We start from the raw sequence: 25,610 nt of genomic DNA, 5'->3' as shown, positions 1-25,610 counted from the left end.
GGCCAAATTTATAAAATTAAAGTAAATTAAAATTATTTTTTTTATTATTATCAACATGTTGTTTCTGAATGAAGTCTCACCAGATATGCATAAAGGCAGGTTTGAAATACGAGTTTTTAGACAAATATACAAATATGTGTTTACATAAGTATAGTTGAATTACACAGGAATTTGGTATTTTTACAAGCATTTGGGACATTTTCCAAGCAAAGTCATGACCTTTGATGATGGAAAGGGCTGGAAAACATATGAATGTATTTAGACTATAACTTATTATAAACAATATGCGTCATCAAAGAAGGTGGTGATATGTTGACTTTCAAAAGTCGGAATTTACATGTTATTTGAGAAAAAATGAAAATAAAATGGATTCTCAGTCTCTTTTAGCAAAAATTGCACATACATTTTTTTTTTTTGGAAAATGGACCATGCCTCTGTTACAAAAAAACAGCCACTCCAATAAAAAGCACACGACAATAAAAACAATAAATCAAATGGAGTATCAAGTCTCTGTAAACAAAATTGCACTTGAATAAATAATGAACATTGGGTATTATTTCTTAACAGGCTAACAAAGGTAAACAAAAAAAAATCTGCAGACTTGCCACAGGCCATATGCAAATCCGTAGCCGCTTAATTCTGAGAGACTCCGAGCAAGGAAAAAACCAACATGTCGACCGTGTATAGTTTAAGGCAGGATCTCTCTGGAGTAGCAATGTAGCAAAAACCAGCTGTGCTAAATATTATCTCAGAGCTGGTGCTTGTGGTGCTAGTCGCCGTTTGTGAGAGGTATGTTCTCCCGGACAGTTTGTACGGTCTGTCAAACACTTCCTGAAATGTTGGCTTTTTAATTGTATTGCAATGTAGCGAGCGACACTGTCTGTGAGCGTGCATCATTTTGTGCTGTTTTGTTGATATTCACTTTGCTGACCAAACGGCTCAATAAGCATTGAATGTCGGGACGAAGGCTCTGCGCCACCTTAATCTGTAGTTTTTTTTCCCAGTTGGGAAAACTGGACAGGATGATGTATTGCCCTACTTCCTCGTCACTACTTTCAAACAAATGCGACGTCGTTTCAACGGTGTTCACATGCTCACATTGTTCATTCTGGTTAAAAACAAAATATTCCCACACTGAGACTTTGACATTCTATTGCTTTTGTGCCTTCATTCGTATTTGCATTTGCTTGCTCACGATGTGCTAGCTTGCAGAACTCAAGTCGCAAGTTGCCCCGACTCCACATACTGAGACAAAGATGGTGAATGTCTGAGAGGAGGTTTCACTCTCCGATGAAGAGTGAACCCATCTTGTGGAAAACAAACGCGCATGACAATAACAATTCATCAAGGCCGGTAAAATTAGCAACTTTGTTATTTATTTAAATGAGCGATTAAGTGATTTATTGATTAGTGTGACAGGCCAGTAGTTGGCGTTGTTACTTTGTCCTTTTTTTTTTTTTTTTAATTGAATGACCAAAACGGCTCTAGTTTCAGTTAAAAGTGGTCCCATATAAAAGGCCTCTCCCTCTCAGTGCATTTCTTTGGGGAGTAGCAGTCCAGGGAATAAAAGTGCAAGTGAGCAGAGTGGGATATGTTAGAGCAGGGGTCTCAAACTCAATTTACCTGGGGGCCACTGGAGCTAGGGTCTGGTCATCAGGTTTTCCAAAAAAAAACAAAAAAAAACGCATTTATTAAAAACAGAAAAATATACAAACTTTTTCAGTGCTTTGGTTCCGATTTTCTACAATAAAAGCTCTGATAAAACATTCCACTGTTCTCAAATATCTTCATTTTTATTTTTCTGCACAAAATAAGGTGAAAAATAAATAAATAAATCAAGAATAAAGAAAATCAATCAATCAGTAATAAATAAATATAATAATAATAATAAAACGGCAAATAATAAAAACTTAAGAAACCACATATAGTTGGTGGGTAGACAAATTATTTTTTTCAGATTAAAATGAACAAAGCATTATTAGAGCCCTGTAGACATGACAAAACACGACTATAGTCACATTTATACTCTTTTTATTTACAACATATTGCGCAACTGCAGGGTCTTGAGACACATGCTAACTCGCAAACTAGAGAGCTAGCGACCTAAACGGTAGCCTTCAAGTTATTTCCTTTGAACTTAAATAGCCAAAAACCTACCACTTCCACACGGATAGGGAGGATAACTATTAACAGTTATTTAACCTTTAACATGAACATTAATCAAACGTAATAATTTTTTCTGGGTACATGATACCATACAGCATCCATATCAAACTTGCGCGGGCCGTACTAACATTAAACTTTCATGTCAAGGTGGGGGCCTCAAACTAGTGTCCTGCGGGCCACATTTGGCCCACGGGCCACGCGTTTGAGACCCCTGTGTTAGAGGCAATGGTGATGAAGTACACAGGCAGTAAGGCCTCAGTGGGGGACTGTAGCAACAATATTTTTTAACTTCAGTAAAGGAAAAAGTGTTAAACTCTGACATGTTTGAGGTGAAAGAAAGAAATTTGAAGGCGCTGTGCACAGACTGAACGTGTGAGCCCGTCACATTTTTTTGAATAAAAGGGTGAGGGCACTCTGCCCGGCTTTGGAGAGAGGTTGGCATCCGGCCTTGCCCACAGACAGAATGAGGAATAAAAGAAAGGGGGGGGGGGGGGGTCTCTCAATAGTGCATCTCTTGTCTGACGAGACGCGGTCCTCGCCTGCTGCTGCTGCTTGTTAGGAGCTGGGGGGTGTATTGGGTTTCATTATCTGTTTCATTCTCCCAGTATTAGCTAACTATGAGGTCCAAGACCTCAAGGCCCACGGTGCTCGAGCCCGCGCCAATGCGGATGTGGTGTTTGCAACATGCCCTGTAATTGACAGTGAGGCAGAAAGTGTGAGACCAAAACAGAGGCCCTCCATGCATCCATTTTCGATACTAAATATCCGTTTTTAGGGTCACAGAAGGGGTACCCCAATTCTTTATTTTTATGTTCACACCATATTCTTTGTCAAAAAGGTTTGCTCTGTAGAATTAGCTAGCTGACTATTGATTAATTGAGGGAAATTTACTTTTTGACATCTCAATGACTCGGGTAGGCTACGGCATTATCCAATAACAATCAAGTTTTGGTGTCTGACTCGGAATATATCGGAATGACAGCTAGCATTGGCTCTATCCATCCATTTCCAATGTGGTAGGAAATGGATGGATAGATTCAAATGCATTAGCAATCATGTCATTTTTTTAATGTTTTACTTTAAAATGTCAGCAACATTTGAGTAAAAAGAATCTATTTTATTGTGTTAAAGGTGAACTGCACTTTTTTTGGAATTTTTCTCGTCATTAACAATTCTTATGTGAAACATAAACACATATTTCTTTCACTTTTCTGTGCATTATAACGCCAGAAAACAAGTTAATATGAGCTAGCTAACAATGCTGTCATTGGGATCCACCTATTTAGACTACAAAGCCCTCTAGCAGTGTTTTATCGTTTTATACGCAGGCTGTGATCGTGCAAGAACAAGTACGTCGGTGATAAAATGGAATTACTTACAGTCGTTTGCCGTATTTTGATGATTTAAAACATTACAGAAACGTCTTAGGCACATTGATTTCACATGTGTTTGCTACTTCTGTCAATAACAGCAGCATCGATACAGACTGTACAGGATAGCTGTGTCTTCCAGCACGTGTGCTCCAGTCTTTTATAGTCTATTAAGTCCATTATAGAAGATATATGGAATATTGTTTTGAGTTTTTTTGTGAGTGCTTTAGCGTCAAAATGGGTACTTCCCGTGACGTCCATTGTTAGCTAGCTTATATTGACTTGTTTTCCTGTGCAAGGATGCGCAGAAAAGGGAAATAAATATGTGTTCATGTTCCACATAAGGATTGCGAATGCTATTTGTTGCATCAGAGTCATAACGGAAGAGCCGGCATTTATCCGCCTTTGCCTTTCACACAGAACGCAGGATAGTGACCAGCATCTGACAGTTACTTTTTGACAATCGCCAACACAGCAGTGTAGATTAAGTGTTTAACTGCACAGAGGTGCCGTCCACCCTCCATTACAACGCTAATACAAAGGTGGGAATTGAACGGGTCATGCCAGCCTGTACAGGCAGTGTGAATGAAAACCTTCACGATTACGATTACGAATTGTTCCCATGCCAGCCGCACAGAAAGTACACAATGTGAAGCGCTACGCTAGCAAAGGCAGAGCAAAATAGCTGCCTTGGCAGTGCGTCTTTCCGAGGCAACACGAAAGGAACGGCGCATAATGTAATGCAATGTAAACACACATATGCATGTCTGTACGCATTCACTTATATTGTATATACTTTATGTAATGCAACACCAAGCCCGTCTTTGCTCTTTTATTAAGTTGCTTGCAACATGCCGCACCATAATCTCCTCATAAATCTCTAACATTGCCCACTTGTGTTTGTAAAAAAAAAAAAAAAAAAGATACCATCGAGCCTTCAAGAAACACTTCCCTCTAATCTACCGTCCTGCTATCAAGATGAGACGTCAGTTTTGCATTACTGGCGGTAAATGTGTAACATTTCGCTGTAGTCGGCTATTCGCTTCCCACAAAATATTTGGGTGTATGAAGTTTTGACTTTCCATCCACGCAACCAAAGTCAGAACCCCCCACATTCTATTTATTTAACGATGGTTGCAGATAAATACAATGAAAATATGCAGGCTTATGGTTATAATTAAGTGTATGTGGTGATATTTATGCACAGTAAAACCACACTAACCTCATAAAAAAAAAATAATAATAATAAAAAATCCATCGGAATAAATCTGGATGTATGAAAAATGACAAAGCGTGCTTGATCTCATCTTTGATGTGCCTTTCAGAGCGTGCACTTGCACAAATGTGGAATATTCCAAAGTGTGGGGTTACGTAGGGCAGAAGCCGTGGCTTGCTATCACTCCTCGCGTCCCCCCCCCCTTCCCCTTTCCTCCCCACCTCATGCCACAAATGGCTTCCAGACTTTCACACATAGTAACGCTTTCAGTGTTTAAACACGTGTAATTACAAACAATGCGCAGACACACAATTAACATCAATCTGTGCTGATGGGAGGAAGAAGAGGATGTTTTTTTTTCCCTCTCCCGTACTTCCATGCAGGGAATTGTATGAATAGGTTGGAGCTGGAAGGAAGTGGCAGCAAAATGTGTTTGTAGAGGAATAATGTGGAAATGGGGCTTGAGTCTATAGCAAGAGATGGGAGAACGTTGTATTTCATAAGAGTTTTCCAAAAGCAGGAGCTTATGTCAACTTATCTGTGAGGCCTAAGGCTGTTAAACTCCGGTCGCCATTTCACTGGCCTGCTCAAAGCACACCTTACTTTCCCTACTCTCCTTGCCGGGAAGACAACATGGAAACTTTGCACAGCCCACAGGAACTTGTGTTTTTTTTTTTTTTTTTTTTTCTTCATCAGGAAAGACTGGAATAGGCCTGCGTTTGTGCTCCAATGTTCCAATGTCCAATGACCCAAGGTGCCTGTTTTATGTGAAATTAAGACCTTATTTGGTGTTCACGTTAAAAAAAAAAAAAGCTTCCCTGATATCAACACAGCACTTCTCAATATGTGATTTTACGCAGCAGATGTCAAGAGATAAATTCCACTTATCACATGCTCTGACACGCTGAAACCCTCATCAACGATCTGTGTGTGTGTGTGTGTGTGTGTGTGTGTGTGTGTGTTTGTGTGTGTGTTTGTGTGTTTCAAACTTTGATCTTGATCAGGAGTTCTAATTTTGATCAGTGTGTTACAATGGAATAACCATCCAAGCGTACTAATAACATAGCAAAGTGAAGCGAAAGAAGGGCAATTAGTTTTATTTAAGCAGCAAAAATATTAGATTTTTAAAAAGATATTCCAGTGACATATTTTGAATCCAAAATAACAATTAATGATGTTAATAATATGTCTTACACCGACATATTAATGCATTTCACACCTACATATAGTTTTAAATGGCTGCAGTTTTTTAAAGCCTTTTTTGAATATATATTGTCACACACACACACATATAAAAATTTAATGCATTTTAAAAGACAGATGTTTGCAATAGAGTTCCAACAGTCGAAGTCTGTGAATGCATCATGACTCAGCGAAGTGGTGTCTTTTTTTTTTTTTTTTGATCCACTTCACAAGTCAATGAAATGATTTGCCGACAGCGTGCAAACACGTGCAAAAAATAATAATAATAATAATATATATATATATATATGTATTTTACATTTTTGGGAGGCACAATCATGGACATGATCACTAAAATCACCAATATTTTTATTGTACAGGCGAGTATACACAAATGTATTTGGTTTTTCATGCGTTCAATGTGGAATTTTTCTTTGCAAATGACAATTTTGTGCTTATTTTAGCAAGTAACGAGCTTGACAGTCATGCAGACACGCGGGTCCGCAATGCTGATTAATTAACGTGCCCCCAGGTCAATGCAAACACAGCTAGCAGTCGTTCAAGTTAGCTAAAACTATGCAGGGATTATGAAATATTTATTTTTTTCTTCTTGTTATTATGATTATTATGATTATTACGATTAACGTTGTCAGGTTTGACATTGAATGTGCAGAGTAAGCCGATGCTTAATTCAAAAGCAATCATACAGTTTCAGTGAAAGGTCCTGACCGCTTTTTTTTTTTTTTTGTACATTACTGCATGCATGCCACCATCGATCTGACTTTAAAAGTGTTCCCACTGTTGCAACCGACACCCGGTATTGGTCTTTGTGGTCAATTTATCATATGACTGTTTATTTAGTTTGCTTTATAAAATAGTAAAAACACCACCACCATCTTTTAATATTTCTCCCAGTGTTGTTCTTGGCTGCTCCCAGTCCGGTGCCTGTGGTGCTTTTCATTGCTTTTCAAGCCTCCGCTCGGCTCTGGGAGTTGAACCCTGTCAGGGCAGGAGGGGAGCTTGTCTTGGCCGGCCTGGTGAACAAAGGTCGTCGTTTGGTGAAACACTGAGCGTGGCTTGCGGAGATAAGATGAATGCGCCCTCGCTTTAATTAATGCCAAGGTCGCAGATCCACGCAGCCTGCAGTGGTGGAAGCCTGACAGACTGCCACCTGGGTACACAGAACCCTCATGAGGAATTTTTATATAATGAAAAGTCAATGTGAATGATAGATATGATAGGTATGACTGATATAGTATTTGTGTGTTGCATTTTGCGTGATTTTTGTATTTAATGTATGATATTAATAACAATTCACTATCATTATTAATTAAATTGAATGATAATATATCACTGAAAAATATCACTGTAAATGCAATAGTGAATTTCCTTAGTGATAATATTTTTTCTTATTATATTTTGCCATCCCATTCCCACCTCCATATTCCAAAATAGATGTGCGCTATTTAACACCATTTTTCAAAGCGCCTTTTTTTTTGTTACGGCTCTCATTCCCAAAATGCAGTCCTCCAGCAAGACTGTGTCGGCAGCCATACGCTAGCTGAAACAATCGGCACCCATCCCGCCTCGGCCCGGTCCAGATGGGTGTATGCGCCTTCCCCTCCCTCCACCTTGCCCGTATTAGCAAAGACGAGCCAGTCAGCAATCCGCCAGCTTGCTACCGACCCAGTTAGCCAAGCAGTCATCCACCCCGCCAGCCAACCAGTCAGTCAGTCAGTCAGTCAGCCAGTCAGGCAATGGACTGGACCCGCTTGTCCAGACATTCAGTGAGGGAGCAGGGCCAGGCTAGCACTGACGGCCCTGGGCACCACGGAGAGGACTTTGGACTTTTGTAAGGTGTTCACACAAACACACAGGCAGTCCCGTTGCCCAGTAGGCAACTTGGACCCAAGTATGAAATGTCTGGGCTCTCAACTTTGCCACATGACGAGTTAGCTGTTTGTGTCCGCTCCAGCGCCGAGATTCCCATTCATGTCGCTGTAATCCCTTGTCGACGGAGCGTCACAGCTAAACTCAAAACATATTTTCGTCAAAGTTGTTAACTTCATTCATATTAAAAGCAAAATGGATTCAATTTTTTTTTTTATGTCCAACAGTGATGACAAGAAAATAAGTTGGAAATTTGGGTCAAAGTGGTACATTGTACTTTTGGGCAGGTGCAGCAGCTTGAGGAAAATAAAGAACATATTTTGAAATTTTTTAACCTAACTTCAGTCATATTCAAAACAAAATGCATTAGATTTGTTACCTCGTACGGTCATTACAAGAAAAAAATGTCAAATTACATGTCTCTATTATATAGTACTTCAGCAGCAGCTTGAGAAAAAAAAAAAACAAACATCTTTTTCACACCTGAAGTTCAGTCACATTAAAAAATATAATGAATTTGATATTTTTTAAGTTTTTTGGTTTTACAGTTTTTACAGACTAAAAAATAAAGGAACGTGAATATAACAAAATACTTCAGGGGAGGTATGGCAGCTTGAGAAAAATAAAGAATTTTTTTTGTAAATTGAACAAGCTTGAACTCCAACTCCAAAACTTCGGCGATATCAGTTCGTACCGTATAGTTCTTTTTCAAGATCAGCCATAAATGTTTGTCGAGTCATGTGAATGTGATGAGTATTCACGATAGGCTATTTCGCTAGTACTCGTAATTGCGACATTTTTTTAAATATTTTTTTTTCTGGTATAACGACAATATTTTTGTAATCGTACAATTTTATACTCGTAAAGGTATTTTTTCAATAACTTTACGCTCATAACATTTTTGCTTCATTTTTGCAATACTGTCTAAATTTGCATAATTTTACATATTCTCATAAAGTTCAGACTTCTTTCTTGTAAAAGTGCATTTTTCCGTCATATAATTCCAACGTTATTGTAAACGTACAACTTTATGCTAATAAAATGACTATTGCAATATTTTGACAAAATGAGTGCGATTTAACTTAATTTAATAATTGGTGGATTTTACTCTTGAAATATTATGTTTTTTTTCTGCGAATGCTGACATTATTTTCTAAAAAAAAAAAAAAGAATATGTCTTCATTCTTCCAATATTTTTTAAAATTTGGCAACTTTTTTATTATGCAGTGGTGGACGACCTCATGCTCGTAAAATTGCAACTCAATTCTTTCAATATGTTATTTAGTGTAGTTCTTTAATACTGAAGGTACTTTTTAATACTTATTAATCATAGCTTTGTAATGGTAATTGATGTGTATTCCATTACTTTAGTTATAGAGTATTTTTGTTACTTTTTCATAGAACTTTTACTACATTTTTTTATGTTATATGTTTATCTCATGATGCAATGGGCACCGCTTGCTCTCTCCAGGTTTGTGAGTCAGCCAATGAGCACAAGACAAAGTGAATTAATTCCAGTTTATAAGCTTATTTCACATATAAACTCTACATATATGCACATGATAATTTCTTAAAAACACGACAAATTGGAACTGGTTGAAGTGAAATGAACATGTCGAGGCTAATCACACAAAGCCAATACACATTATTCCTCCAAGCAAATATAGCATCAATGGAATTGAGTAACTTTGAATAAGGAGGTGATTCAAGTGCAAAAAAACAAAAAAAAAAAGCAAGAATGAGTGCTGTTTGGAATAGAGTGTAAGGAAGAGGGTTGGGGGGGGTGGTTGCAGACATTTTCACCCCCCTCACCAGCTCAACCCCCCACTTCGTCTCCTTGTTTGTGTGGCAAATCCAGGAGCAGCTGCTGGTCTCAGGGTCTAGTGGGATTTTGGGCCTGTGTTTTCTCATGCCATCCCATGCCAAGGTGCTGTAATGCGAGTGCAGAGGGTTTGGATGGGGGTGGGGGGTGTTCTGGAGAAGAGGGGGTTCAGCTGGGGAACACACTGGTGACGAAGGAGGGGCGGGGGAGGGGGGTCGGGGTGTTTAGATCCACTCTCGATATTAAAAGATGACATCCTGTGGACTTGGCCTTTTTTGCAGCAGATTGGAACTTGTCTATTTAACAAACGACACACACACACTCGGCTTGCAACTTGCACAAGAACCTCCTTCTCTATCTCTCTCCTTCTCGCTCTACTTCCACTACCAGCCACCAACCATGCACGATTCCAACCCCCCCCCCACAATCCCCCCACCCGTGCCTTTTTTGCTTCTGCCCCTGCCATTCCTCTTCCCTCCCTTTTCGGTGCGGGGAGCGTGCGTATTGGCTGCGGCACTGGTGACTTGGTGCCAAATAGGTGGTCCCTCTACATGTTGGCACACACTCAGTCAATGGTTGGAGGAGCAAAGTGAGCAGGAAGAGAGAGGCAGAGTTGGAGGGAAAGAGGGCGAAAAAAGAAGCGTCACTCGGGTTTGCCAGCGGTCGTGCGCTCTCTTCCAACACTGAGTCCGTCCTCTTGTTTTGCTTTTTTTTTTTTTTTAACCCCCTTGTCCAGCTCTCTCTCTCTCTCTCTCTCTCTCTCACTCTCCCCTGCTGCGTGAATCCTATGCAGATTCTACTGAACTGAACTCCACCTGCTTAGAATTTTTTTTTTTTTTTTTGGCTCAAGATATTTTTTTCTACACTTATTTTTGCAGGCAAACAGACATTTTTTTTGACACTTTGATTTTGAAATTGATTTTATACATTTTTTTTTCATTCTTTTAGACAGTGAGGTTGCTGAACTTATCAACTCTCTCCTTCTGTTGTGCTCTTGAACAACAGCTCTCCAGCTACACTACCGCCTGTGTCCCTGTGCTGGTATTACACTGCACCTACTTTTTATTTTTTATTTTTTTACTGAACACTTTTGCATTTTATTTTACATTTTTTGCAATAAATGCAACATTTCTCCACTGCACACTGACTTAGCCTGTGGTGCATTTTAGTAGTAATTTTTTTTGCAATCAGCGGGGTCATTTTATGATGACAGAGGAAAATGGTAACTATCAGTATTTATTTTGTATTTTGCTGTGTGTGTGTTTGATTTTGAGATTTATTGTGTTGCTGAAAAATGAAATAATATTTAAAATTGTGTTGCTGCATACACACTTGTGTCCACTGATGCAATGTTTACACACCCGAGAAAAGATCATTCATTCTCACCTGCTTACCTGGCTGGTAGTGTTGTGCTGAAGTGTGTCCTTCAATGTGGTGTGTCTGTTGTGTATATAAGGCTCTCTCTCTCTCTCTCTCTTTCTGGCTCTCTCTCTCTTTCACACACACATACACACACACACACACACTCTTACTCTCTCGCTCACTCTCTCTCTCTTTCGGCGCCTCTCGTTCATTCCCTCGCTCCGCTCACACGGAGCAGGCGCCGCTCCTCCATGCTGCGCGCCGGTGCTAACTGCCTCACCTCTCTCTTCCCATCCTCCCCCCCGCTCCCTCTCTCCCCGTCCTTCTCTCCCCCGTTCTCACCCTCCTCGTCCTGCTTCCCCCCCTCCTCCCTGTCCTCCTCCGCCCTCCCCCTATCGTCCTCCCTCGTCCAGGATGAATTCCACCCCTTCATCGAGGCCCTGCTGCCCCATGTCCGCGCCTTCGCCTACACCTGGTTCAACCTGCAGGCCCGCAAGCGCAAGTACTTCAAGAAGCACGAGAAGCGCATGTCCAAGGAGGAAGAGCGCGCCGTAAAGGACGAGCTGCTCGGGGAGAAGCCCGAGATCAAACAGAAGTGGGCCTCGCGCCTGCTGGCCAAGCTCCGCAAGGACATCCGGCCCGAGTTCCGTGAGGACTTTGTGCTCACCATCACGGGGAAGAAGCCCCCCTGCTGCGTACTGTCCAACCCTGACCAGAAGGGCAAGATCCGTCGCATCGACTGCCTGCGCCAGGCCGACAAGGTGTGGCGGCTGGACCTGGTCATGGTCATCCTGTTCAAAGGCAGCCCCCTGGAGAGCACGGACGGGGAGCGCCTGGTCAAGTCACCGCAGTGCACCAATCCGGGCCTGTGCGTCCAGCCGCACCACATCGGGGTATCCGTCAAGGAACTGGACCTCTACCTGGCCTACTTCGTCCACTCGCCAGGTATGTGGGCAACTCACGTTATAAATGGTGCCAGTGTGCGTACACGTGAAAACGGTAAAACATCTATAAAAAAAAAAAAAATGGCACACACTCCAAAACCTTCCCGATAAGAAACACATCTTATTTCTCATCAAAAAAATAAAATTATTAAGTCTAAATATCTCAAAAATACAAAATAATATAAAAGGAGCATACATTTTTTTTTTGCTTGTCATTTTTATATTTCCCCCTCTCTTGCCTTGTTTGTTTACATGGCAACGTAGACTCAAAAGTAATAAAAAAAAAAGTGAGTGTGTGTGTGTCTCCAGGGCAATCGGCCAACATGCCCAGGCGAGGCCATGCTCCTTTTTTCAAGTCAACCATTTGCCCCCTTATATAAACACAAGTTATGTATTATATCATATATTATTGGACATAATTTGCATGCCTCTATGTGTGTGTGTGTGTGTGTGTGTGTGTGTGTGTGAGAGAGACAGGTTTTTACAATATCGCGCTTCCAAATGTTTTCATGTGAGGAGCTGTTCACAACAAATTTGTTCTAATTCTCACAAAGTGCATGTGCCACGATAAGGCCATTGTAGCCAGGGATTGTCATTTGGCCACAGCCCAGATTGTGTGTGTGTATTTGTGTGTGTGTGTGTGTGTGTGTAAGAGCCATGAGTCTCCTGCTCTCAGGCCGCAGGCTGCTGCCGCCTTCACCGTCTGCCTGAACGCCTGCGCTGCCTTGGACCCGGCTGCCAAACACACACACACACACACATACACACAGCCAGCACTCTTGCAGCCACCTTCACACTCCTACACAAACACACAGAGCTAAAGTAGGATACACACATTTTGAATTAGGGGAGGGGAAAAAAAAAAAAAAAAAGAATAGACAAACAACTCATCTTTGTAGCGTACTTTCACACGTCGAGCCAAACATGGTTTTTAGTCACAACTGCGTACACACACACACACACACACACACACAGTGCTGCACACGCCAAAGACCATCATAGCTACATTTTGATACAGCCAAAGTGTGTTGTATCGCAGCCACCAGGATGGATACACACACACACACACACACATTCATTCAGCCAAACACTGCTCACTGTAGCCTACCGTGCGCACATTTTACAAATACACACACTCAGCCAAAATACTGTGCCGTGTTCTAGTGTTTTTCCAACATTGCAATCACACACACACACACACACACACACATGTGCATACATGAAGCACATTTCACAGCCAAATCCTCCAAACACACGCTAACTACTTCACCATGCTACATGCAAACATGGGCTCATGACCTAATATTATTTCAGCTGGATTTTTTTGGGGACACACATACACACACATACACATACACACTTTACTGTTTGCACAAATACACACATGTGCCGAAACAAAACTTGAATGGGGTCACTAATATGATCTGTAGCCAAATACTATTTCAACCTTCCGTGCATATCTGCCTTTCTTCTGCTTACACACACACACACACACACACACACACACACACACACACACACAAAAACGCAAACACACTCGCACAGACCCACAATCTCAGCCCAGGCCAAACCCCTCATGCGGGCCGAGCCAAACCCTGGCAGCTTTGCTCTGTTGGTTTATTTGTGGTGTGCGAGGAAATCTCTCTTTTGCTTTATTTTTATTTAAAAATGCGTCTGTATTATACAAAATAATACAAAAACTGTATTTTGTGTTTATTTAAAAAAAAACATACTTTAAAAAACTTAATAATCATGATATAAAAAGTTAATACAAATTGTGTGTTGGGTAATTAATAGTATTAAAAATTATAAATTGCATGTACAAACGTTAGTACTACAGTATAGTAAAAGTCGGGGGTACGCCTCATTTGCTGAGCACTTCCAGCGTGCCTCAGCACTTCCCTTTCCTCCTCCGTGCAGTCCAGCCCGAGTCGCAGAGAATATTTTGGGGCCTGCAGCGAGGGATGAAAGGGAAGACAAAGGGCAAACTGCTGTCTTCAAACCTGCCCAAAGGTCAAGCGTTTTATAACACTTGGCTCCAGGAAAGTATTTGATGGCCAAAAGTGCCGTATTTGTAAGCTAGGAGTGTTTTTTTTTTTTTTTTTTCTGCCACGTTCATTGCATTTTTCCTTTTAATGCTTTACTGTCACAATGAATGACACTACGTGCTCATTGTGTGTTTTTGTTTGCTTTGCATTTTGTTGGGCTTTGGCATCTGCGCCTTTGCTGCTTCTCTTTGATCCCGTGCACGCTGTTGTTTTGTCTCCTTAAACATCAGCCGTCATTGTTGTTCTCGCAAAGGTAAAGTCTCTGCTCGTCTCTTTTGTTTGTATTATGGAGGAGAGAGACAGAGACAGAGACAGAGACAGGGCAAGCGTGCGTTTGTGCGTTCGTTCGTTCGTTCGTTCGTTGGGAAAGGAGAGAAGGCTGCGATCGTGATTGTTCCATTTGGCAGTGCCCGAGCTCGCTTGGTGTGGGAAGAAGAGAAAGACGTCTTGTGTTTTGTTTATGACAGAGTGGCAAAAAGCTGCCACGGGGAATCTCCGTGGCTCTCTGTCAGGCTTTCTCAGGCTGTTCTTGAGCCAGCCAGCCAGACAGACTTCGAGATCCTCTCTGTTCCGTGACGGAACAAACCACCACGCCATGATACGCAGAGCACTCGCTTGTGTTTTTAGGCACCTCGGGTGGATAAAGGAACATGTCTTTGAATGGAGTACTGGAAATACTGGTTGATAGTGCTGATGTTGATAGTATTTCCTAGTTTAACTCTTCAAAATAAAACCCAGAACTTCACCTGGAAGTGCTCCCATTTTCAGTGACCAGCCCAGAGATCACCATAATCATTTTATCACATTTTATTTAAATTTATTTGCACATTGATTCAATCGGCCATTATGTTTTTGGCATTTTTATCCCGATAGAACCCATATGACATATTAGTCAACAAATTACATTGCAGTAGAACCTTGGTTAGTCCAACTCTCATTGATACGCATATTTCCCATAAGAAATAATGTAAATCTAATTAACCTGTTCCAGTAAGCCAACAATGTTATCACACAACACATGCATAAACAATAAAAAATACATATGGATGATGAATGAAAAGGATAAATGATCATTTAACGTTACTTTTATCTTCACGAATACTTGTTTGTTTTTTTTTTTACATGACTTAGGTTGATCTCGTAGCCACATCGTGTCACATCTAAACTGAATTAAATGATCATTTATCCATTTAATTTGTCATTTATATGCATTTAGGGGTCATTTATGAATGTAAAATGATCATCACAGATGGGGGCGAGGTATAGCTTCCACTTCTGGTTGATATTAGGATGCTAACAAGGAACGTCATTTTGTAATCAAAATTAGTTTTGTAAATGCAGGATTTTTTGATAGTTAAATTAAAATTAAACATCAATATGATATGTGGCATTATGCGTCATGGTCACATGACATAAATTGATCAGTATCATGGGTGAAAAGCCTGTATGTAGTATGTTACCATTAAAGATTTAAGATTTAAAGTAAGTCATTTATTGACTTAGTATGACGGCAGTTGATATGTCAACTAATTTGTTTACTACTTTACTTTTATTCCCAAGCGGTATTATAACTAATATGCAGAAAAATGTGAATTGTTTGGAAGTAGTCCGGATCATTATAAGGCAAATTACTGCCGCCCACAGGGCTGGAGTGGAATACCATCGATTGTTTGTTTGTTATTTTTTTGTTATTTTAGTTGACAATTTGTCAAGCCAGGTAATCCAGCTACTATGGCAGCAGCTAAGCTCGGAAGGAGGAGTCCATAACTATCTGGCGCTATTGTTTGGCCGCAGCCGAGGTCTGCTACTGAGTGATCCTGTTAATCCTCAGACTGTTATTATTATAATGGAGATAGTGATCTTGGCCCACAAGTGCCAACGTTCTGCATAATAACCACAAACTGGCTCAGTTCCTGTTAATGAATGAGTGTTTGCTCGGTTGGTGTGCACTGACAACTGCAAAGGTGGGGTGCGCATTATCAGATGATCAATCCATTTACCGCTCGCTCTAATGTGTTTGATTTGGTTCATAAAACAATATGCATATTTTGCTGTTTTAGATTAAACGCAGCACATTCATCACTTGTCCAAGCATGGAAAAAGAGCGATTAAAAAAGCATTTGTCAGTCCCTAAGTTAGCTCATTGCACTTACTCATGCTTTGGAACTCGCTTCCCGTCTTTTATTCCTTCTGCGCAGCGAAAGTGTGATTATGAAAAGATGTTTCGAATGTGTTTCCAATCAAAAAAGTGCAGCACAGGAAATTTGCAGTCACTCCGAGGGAGGTGTGAAATGTGCGCACTGTGCCATTTTTTGCCGTGACCGCTCCACACTGCACGCTCTCTAGTGCCAGATCCCGCCTCCCTCGCGCCGGATTCCCGCGTGGATGGCGCTTGTGAAGAAGGCCGGAGAAACCCCCGGCACTAAAGCCAGCCCCCTGCCTCACTGACCACAGGAAGAATTCCTAAATAGAGTGTTGTGAGGAAATTAAGGAAATAAATGTTGTTGTCGTATCGTCGTGGCTAACAATGATGAATGTCTCACAGCATGGTGTAAGTTTACTTATGGATTCCACAGCTTCCCACTCTTTTGTCGATCTGTTTTTATTTCTCTGTGAAAGTAATCTGTCCTTAATTACTCCCTGATCCTCTTCTCCGGCTCCCGTGCCCGTATACGTTTCCGTATGTTACGGCGACCCTCAGCGGTGTGGACTGAAGGAGGTCCCAACACTGAGGCAGTCAGTCAGGTCTGAGGCTTTTGTGTCATGTGCTGTGGGAAGCGGGCCCACCCCGGCTAAGAAAAGCTCTCCACATGCAGAGTGGCTTTGGCATCGGGTAGTGTTCGCCCGGTGGCCTCCGTTCACCAAGGCCTATCCTCTTTTACGCCTCTGGAGCGTGTCGAGGTGCAGCGCGTATCAGGTCTGATAGACGGCGATAAAGGGGGTGAAGCGTGTCACATTAGAGAGGGAGTCTCGTTTCTCTATGCAAGGCCGGAGAAGAAAAGTCTTGCATGGGGTGCTTATATGCAATTAACCCTAAAACATAAGCAAACCTTAGCATAGCAAGGTGGCGTGTTGCATGATGCATTCTTATTGTCCTAGAAAGTGTGTGGAGATATCCTGCAAAGGGATTATATTATTTAAGGCAGTAGGCAGTTGCTTTTTTTTTTTTTTTTTTTAATCCATCTCTTTAATCTTCTGTTGAATAAAGTCAGTTGTCAGATCCACATTTCCCCTTAGGCTAGTCGATGTTTACTTTAATGGAAGACGGCGATTTCGGTTCAACGAATGCCACATGAATTATTATTAAATTGTTTTATTTACACAGCATATCATTTGCTGTGCGAATGAAAGGTATTTGTTGTTGACAATTTACTCCCACCGCTGTATGAATACATGAATTGAAAATTCCCAAATGTTCTCTTCCATATTTATGTGAAGGATAAATTGCTTTCAATTACATATACAATACAATAAAGACATATATAATTAATAATTATTTGAATATAATAATACCCACCCCAAAGGGAATGTATTTGTGTAGTTAATTGCCTGACATTTTGTGCTGCGAGAGGGTGTGTTTACACACGGCGGAACCCTGTTTAATACCTACTGATTAGATTTAATTACACATCAAAACACTAACAATTGTCAAATAAAAATGGGTTTAGGCGATGCTAAGCATTATTGATTAAAAATATGCATTTATGACTTGAGTTGAGGAGGATTTTTTTTGTGTAGTTTTTAATACAGAACAAAAAAGCCTAGCGAGTGCAAGAAAAAGAGTGGGGGGGGGGAGACAGGAGACAGGAGAGTCAATGGTAAGGAGGGGGTGGTATTGTCTGTATTAATACGGTGTCTTCCCAGTGCCGGCTCTCTTTTCAGGCTTTTGTCGCCGCTCCAACCGTGTAATGTGTCCCGTCCCCAAAATCCACATAGCCGCTCCGGAGTGTTTGCCAGCGTCAGCAGAGGCACACGGGAGGAGGAAAAAGAGTGCAGTGGGTAATGTTCACGATCAGGCTGGCCTGAGCCAGGGAGCATGGCTGCACTCACAGCGAGGCCCTGGCGCTGAATGCTATACCTTCCTACCACATAGTCCTCCAAATTCAAATAATTTATCACTAAATCCATAGTGCAAAAATGCAGAAAAATATCACCCATTTTATTTTGCACATCTGGCTTGACGAGTTTTAAAAGTAATAATAACGTGGGCAAATTCAACACAGCAAAGGAGTCTGATGTTCTGAAAGTGAGAGGGAGGATTGTGTCGGCGGCTGTCTTTGGCACGCCACTATCACTTGGACGCAAGATGCCAAATTTTCATATACACCCTCTGCCAACCTCCTCCCTCTGATCCTCGCTTTCTTCTCTTGGCTCTTCTTTTTTTTTTTGCTTTCCTCCTTTCACACGTTCCCCTTTTCTTTTATTCCTCTTAAGGGTTCAAACGAAGGCCCTCCTCCTAGCCTCATTAGCACCGAGGATTCCTGTTTTGGAAAAATGTAAAATCATTTGTAAGTGCAAACATTTTAGCAATCAATAGGACCATTATCTATGTTTTTCTTGAACACCGGCCATCGCCAGGCACTCACTTTGTTTTAGAATGAAATAGTTTCCAATAATGAATACAGTCACCGCGGCCTTGATTGCAACTTTGATATACAGCAATCCCACATTTATTGCGGTGAATTGGTTCTGCACTCAACCGTGATGAGTGAGTTTTCCACAAAGTAGGATTCCTGGAATAAAAAGCAATATTTTCATTGTTAGAGCATAGAAAATCTATTTATATCCTTCTGAATATGGTTTCTAAAATATATTAGAGCCCTCTGGACATGGAATAGCACCCCTATATTCACATTTACACTGGCATTACCAATATAGTTGGCAATTTAATAGTATACGTAAAACATAACATTCTATTATTGAGAGAGTTCCATTTTTTTTGTTTTTTACTTCCAGGAATTCTTGCAGTGGCTGATGTAACATTACTTATACCAAGTGACCGGTGTCAAATACTAGAATCAACATGTCTTGCATTTTCTGAACGTCTTATATTTGTATTTTAGTTAATTTTGTCATATATATAATAATAATATTTGCTTATAACATATTTCGAAAAACTGTGCTAGAGTGAAGCCGTGAATGTTGGTGTTTTGCTATGAGCTGTTTCTTAAATTCCGGCATGTTTCTCACCGTCTTCATCAAAATGCTGGCACTTATTTTGCAGCTGTATTCAATATGAAAAACAGAGACGTGTTGTGTAACTGTGTTATAGCTAGCAAAGAACTACGGAGCCAGATACCGATTATATCATAAACGGACGACAAAGCTGGGGGACAATGATGTCCAGTTTCAATGTGCCATATTGTACGCTAACCAGGACATGTACTCGTTGACCTACATTAACCAAGGTATCCACTGCATTAGAAACTAAGTCAGTAAATTTTCCCCATGATATGTACATAGTATGTTGGTTTTCTATTAGATTGTTATCTGACATTTGCTTAGCAATTAAGTTTAAAATGAGTTTGTTTGTGGCGCCGGGCCCCCAGGGCTTCATGAGGGGCACCATTTGATGGTCCTGACACCGCTCGTTCCGAGAAGAGCCGTTTATAGAAGACGGACGGGGTATCGTCGAATGAGAAGCACAACAGAATGCAGAGAATGAAATTTGGCATGCGTCCGTGTAAGCAAGTAAGCTTCAAATCATTTTGGACGCAGATCTAGGACACTAGACGTGGAGAAGAAAGAGGGATGAAACGGGATGGTGATAGAGGTGGGGGTGGAGGGATGGAGGTAGATGGGTGAGACTGAGTGGGGTGAGGCGGGAAGGTAAGGAGAGAGTCCCTCAATGACGACTTGAAAAAAACGACGCGGTAAATAGAGTGGAGTGGCGGTAAACAAGGCCTCGGCGCTCCATCAAAAGACGCCATTCATGTTTTCGAACAGGAAAGTCTCTCTTTTCTCTCGAGGAGACGCAGAAAGGAAGCGAGTGACGCTGACGAGAGGATGGCGCTTGTTTAGATAACAGGATGAGTTTGGAGGGGAATGGCATTCGTGTGCGTGTTCTTTTTTTTTTTTTTTTTTGCAGAGGGGGGGGCAGAGCAGATGGAAGGTGGACGCAGACTTAACGAGTGGGGTAAGGTGGGGGTGTGTGTGTGTGTTTTTGTTTGTTCTTTATCACTAGTGTGGCTTGGAGAGGGAGTAGACTAGACCAATGACAATATGTGCAGTGTGTTGACGACTAAGTAGTGCAGGGGTTTGTGCGTATTGGCAACACATATATGCGACTATATGCATGCACAAGTGTTTATAATAGAGAGAGCATATGTTCATCCACTTATTATATATTTTTCTACTTTGCCTAGTGTCAGGTTCCCAGGGACACGCCGGTGAACCGGCCAAACCAAGCCGCTTTGCCGCTTTCCCCAATTCAGACCTCCATAATGTAAAAATAGATTCCTTTAGTATTAAGATGACTTTCCATATAAACTTTTCAATTAATTCCCGGCAATTTGAATCAGGATGGAGTTACTTCAAAGCACTTAGTGTGTTCCGACTGAAAGAGCACGAGCACACAAGCCAAGGAAGTGGCACATTTTAAAAGCTTGAATTGAGTCAGTATTCATGCAAATGTAAACTCATTCAATTCAATTTAACTTGCCCGCAAACATCTTAAGAGCACTTTGTTGATTGCAGTAGCCTTGTCAGCTCCTTGTGTGATCTTTATCTGTCACTTGGGATTTTTACCGATCTGAAAGCTGGATAATAGTGTTGGTTCATCGTTTTATTCGCAATGAAAAGAGCCGTTTTGTGTGTTATCAGCGGCACCCAGCGTGCGCCTACTATCAATTGTTGCTGTCTTTTGTCGGTTATCAAAAAATGTCACTTGTTTATCTGTCCAGTCATACATGGCGATCAAAACAGGTTCTTTATTTGCCACTCAATATCCACCCTCCATCCGTCCTCTGTCTTGCCACCCCAAAGAGCGCCCCTCCCAACCCTTCCGCCGCCTGTTCCCCTCACATTTATTGGACCCAAATTTGGCTGGCACCATGGCAACCATGGCTCCCAGGGATCCTTTGCCTGGGTAGAATCCAAGGCACCTCCAGGGTGGCACTGGCTGGTGTTGTCTGCATGCATGGGCTGCCGGCACAGTAGGTTGCTACAGCAAGGCCATCATGGCCCTGACCTCACAACCCACCCCCCCACCCCCCTCTCGTGTCAATGAAGTAACGAGCAGCTAACGTGACCTGCCATATCCAGTCATATTAGCCACCGCTTCCACTGCTCTAGGCATCGGTGACTGCAGCAAAGCATTTTACCAGTACACATATTGATGTGGTATGGCTTGGTGCCCAGTATGGCTCCCACATGAGAGACAGATGAGAGAATGAGGGGAAGAAAGACATGATGGGGGTGCATTTTTTAAAATGTATAATATATGAGCATGTATATATTTTCTGAACGATACACTTCTCCACTTCTTCTCGAATAGTATGTAAATGTTTAGCGGCAGACTCTTCACTCTTTGTGTCCTGATATCTAAATACGTGATTATGATGCATGCAACACTGTTGCGTCTGTTGAGACAATATTGTTTCACAGCAGTCGTTTGATGAAAATTGTGAAATAGATTATGAGCAGCTGATTTGCATTCTTCTCGCGTTCTAGAAAATGCATTCTAGATCCCCGCTTTATATACCGTAATTTCCGGACTATAGCGCGCACCTGATTATAAGCCTCACCCACTACATTTTTAGAGTAAAACCGATTTTGTACATACACAAGCCGCACCTGTATATAAGCCGCATGTGCCCACATTAAAACATGTAAACATATTTACAAAGAAAGACGGTACACAGAGAGAGTTTTCAAAGTTTTAATAATATAACTTAACAATAATAATAATATAACTTTCTTCACAAACGGTGCCTGCGACGCGGCAGTAAAACGGTAGCAACATGGTAACAACACGCTAGCAACACAGTATAACAGGTCTGGTAAAACAGGTCTGGTAAAAGAACATACTGGTAAAAATCACGGTAAGCCGTCTTCTTTTTCGTCTTTTTTACATTGCTCCAGTTCTTCCCGCTGCCGTTTCCAGCGTCTCACCATCGGACAGCTCGATTGCGTTTAGCTTGAAAGCTGCGTCATATGCCTTTCTTTTTGCATTTTCCATGATGAGGGTATGTTCACGCTAATTTAATTTATGCACAAGACGAGAAGTTGCAGTCTTCCTCGACGCATATATTCCACCGGTCTTAATCTTACCTTTTCTACTCGAGAGCCCCTGGCGGCCGTTAGAAAAATGACATAAATTGGCCGCATCAACTGAATAAGCCGCGAGGTTGAAAGTTTGGGGAAAAAAGTAGCGGCTTATAGTCCGGAATTTACAGTATATATATATAATATGGCGGCACACATTTATTAACTATGCACACAGCAACTATGATGCATTCAAGGACGGGTGAAAAAATGTAGAAATCTCAACGCTCGGTGAGAAAACATTATCGGTAACACATAAAGACATACACATGTACAAATAGTCCCACAATATTAGTTTGGAAGTGTTTTTGTTGGTCTGTAGCTGTAATGCTAACGAGTTGTCCTTGTTCCCCAAGTGCGTGTCTCCAAGAAATGCTACTGTGTACTTTTATTACATTTTTATTTATTTCTATTTTCTATCTATTTATTTTATTTGCATTTATGTATCCACCGTAAAGGATGCCGTATACAGGTATCACAGACAACAACGCAACATTAAAGAATGGTGGTGTGCACAAGTGTTAGCAACATTAGCATTGCTATGTGAACTGCAGTGCTGACGTTACAGTACACTCACATTTTAGCAAAAAAATATCATGCTAGGTTGCCGTATTTGCTGAAAAAAAACTTGATGATAAAACATAGAGATTGGGGCTGCACATCGGACGAGTGGTTAGCATGCAGGCCACACAGCTAACAGACCCAAGTTCGATTCCACACTCGGCCATCTCTGTGTGGAGTTTGCATGTTCTCCCTGTGCATGTGTGGGTTTTCTTGAGGTACTCCGGTTTCCTCCCACATTCCAAAAACATGCTAGGTTAATTGGCGACTCCAAATTATCCATAGGTATGAATGTGAGTGTGAATGGTTGTTTGTCTATATGTGCCCTGTGATTGGCTGGCCACCAGTCCAGGGTGTACCCGAATGAATTAATGAATGCGCTAAGGCTATAAAGCAAAGGAAATTGCCTTTTTTGATACCAATATCCCACCAGTCCAGGGTGTACCCCGCCTCTTGCCCGAAGACAGCTGGGATAGGCTCCAGCACCCCCGCGACCGTAGTGAGGATAAGCAATAGAAAATGAATAAATAAATGAATTATACATAATAGGACATCTTTAACTTTATTCACTATGTTTTCTTACACGCAATCTGTAGTGTTGTCAGGTAAACAAACGGCCAAAACAACAGTTTTTCAATCAGATTGTTCAAAGATGGCACCTAAATGTCACTTGCTCCTGCTGGTGTAGAGAGCAGCACTATTCCACCGCAGGGAAGGATTGGGAATCTCATCACCGTGCTTACTGGGAGTATGAGTCAGTATCCGTGATAGGTCATGGGCCAATCTCTGCAGCAGCAGGTCTCGTATTTGATGAGAGTAGCAGTAGACGCTTTGACTGAGCAGGGATTCACATCAACAAACCAGTTTGCTGAAGGATTTATGGACAGTTTAATCACACTGGTATTTTGACTTGTCTCCTGCATGGTTGGCTTTGTTAACCGTTTATTTGCCTGTTTGGGATCCTTTTACTCGCTTCTCTCTTGTCATGTGGACAAAGTCGACACGCACTCGTCAGTGAGTGCATTGGTCATGCGAGGTGTGCAAGGAGATATGGTGTGTGATGTATGGTAGTGCTGGCGGCAGCGTGCACGCTCCAGGGCTGCCAATTTAGGAAACCGGCCAGCAGTGGAAAGTTGAAGCTTAAAAAGTGTTTTTTTTTTTTTTTGAAAAGTCAGTAAATGGGCAATAGGGTATTACGTTTAGCATCTTTGTGTAGTCTCTGTGTTCCCCCTGACCTGAAATTGGGGGTTAGATTGAGGATCGTGACGGACTAATGAGCCGCCTTTTCCTGCAATTACCCTCGTCTCCTCTATTTGCTCTCTTTCTCTTTTTCACTCTCATTCTCTGGTGAGCTTTTTCTTTTTTTCTCTCATCTTTTCATACGTATACTCATTCAAGAATCGTCATTCTTTCCCTGCCTGCTTTTTAATGCCCCCTAATTTAAGAGTTGTAGTATATCAATGTGACAAAACACAACACCATGGTCAATTGGAAAGAAATCTGCTCCTAATTTGTGGTACATTATCTGGGAAGCAATGTGGAAGTGCTGCTTGGTTCTGACTTTATTGTGAATTTCCTTGCTGAGTGATAAAAAAAATATGAAATGAATATTTTTACAATAAATTGTTGGTCCTGTTTGATGCACACCGTGCCATATTCCCGATACAGTGGCTACAGGCATTTATTTACTCAACTGCACAGAACACCAGGTGGTTAGTAGGCTAAAATTTGAATTGGCAAACACATGTGCATAACAAACAAACGTAATAAAATAAAAACACCGTTTGGCAATGGGGTCAAACCAGCGCCCTCTACTGAAAAGGCAGCAGCTGTACCATTACACCACTACAGATGGGCAGATGCATATGTGAATTTTGCAATTTTCTTCTCTTATTCTGCTGCGTGATGTCAATCATTGTAGGGTGGAAACTGAAAAATGCATGTGTTCCGCATGTAGGGAGTGGCAGCATTAGCTTGGAACTGACAAACTGCACCCGTTTAATATTGCTTGGATTGTTAGCCACCGGGTAAGGTGTTTATTGTTAAAATAAAATGGTAAAAAAAAACAAAAAAACATCTGCTGTAGCGACTCAATCATAATCAGGAAAAAAGACGAAAGAAACAAACAAACAAACTGTATCTTGGAAGCTATAGCCAATCTGTACTTCTGACTTACTTTTTCTTTATTAATGACATCAACCAAGAAATTTTTTTACTACTTTTGTTCCAGAAACATTTTGCTAGTTAAAGCATAGACAACCTGTTTAGGAACTTCTAAGTATGATTTTTAACATGATTACAGCCCTCCAGACATGAAGTAACCCCCCTTTGCCACCTTTACACTTGTATTACCCATATAGCACACATAATAAGAGTAAATAGGCCAACATGTACCGATGTATGAGGATTGAACCCCACATTTATTGAAGAGGATTTTTGTTTTTTTTAAATTGTTTTGTCAACTTGAAGGCAAGGGCGGCACGGCGGTCTAGTGGTTAGCGCGCAAGTGGTGGTTCAATTCCACCCTCGGGCATCTCTGTGTGGAGTTTGCATGTGCTCCCCGTGCATGCGTGGGTTTTCTCCGGGTACTCCGGTTTCCTCCCACATTCCAAAAACATGCTAGGTTAATTGGCGACTCCAAATTGTCCATAGGTATGAATGTGAGTGTGAATGGTTGTTTGTCTCTATGTGCCCTGTGACCAGTCCAGGGTGTACCCCGCCTCTATCGCCCGAAGACAGCTGGGATAGGCTCCAGTGACCCTCGTGAGGAAAAAGCGGTAGAAA

The 25,610-nt window shown here is 41.4% G+C and overlaps 1 protein-coding gene across 19 annotated transcripts in view; it reads left to right on the top strand.

Moving 5' to 3' along the window:
* LOC131124059 (nuclear factor 1 X-type-like) overlaps positions 1 to 25,610 on the top strand; it is a 185,126-nt gene that overhangs the window by 76,873 nt on the left and 82,643 nt on the right. For 18 of the 19 annotated variants that reach the window (XM_058065529.1, XM_058065525.1, XM_058065518.1 and 15 more), the window contains one exon: positions 11,422 to 11,953. In XM_058065529.1, the coding sequence (XP_057921512.1) occupies positions 11,422 to 11,953 (532 nt within the window). Of the gene's footprint in view, positions 1 to 10,209; positions 10,869 to 11,421; positions 11,954 to 25,610 lie in introns of those variants that run through there. The other variant, XM_058065533.1, reaches the window with a different exon arrangement.

The sequence above is a fragment of the Doryrhamphus excisus genome, chromosome 1 (genome assembly GCF_030265055.1).
Source record: "Doryrhamphus excisus isolate RoL2022-K1 chromosome 1, RoL_Dexc_1.0, whole genome shotgun sequence".
Taxonomy (NCBI): domain Eukaryota; kingdom Metazoa; phylum Chordata; class Actinopteri; order Syngnathiformes; family Syngnathidae; genus Doryrhamphus; species Doryrhamphus excisus.
This window is presented reverse-complemented; position numbering and strand designations above follow the sequence as displayed.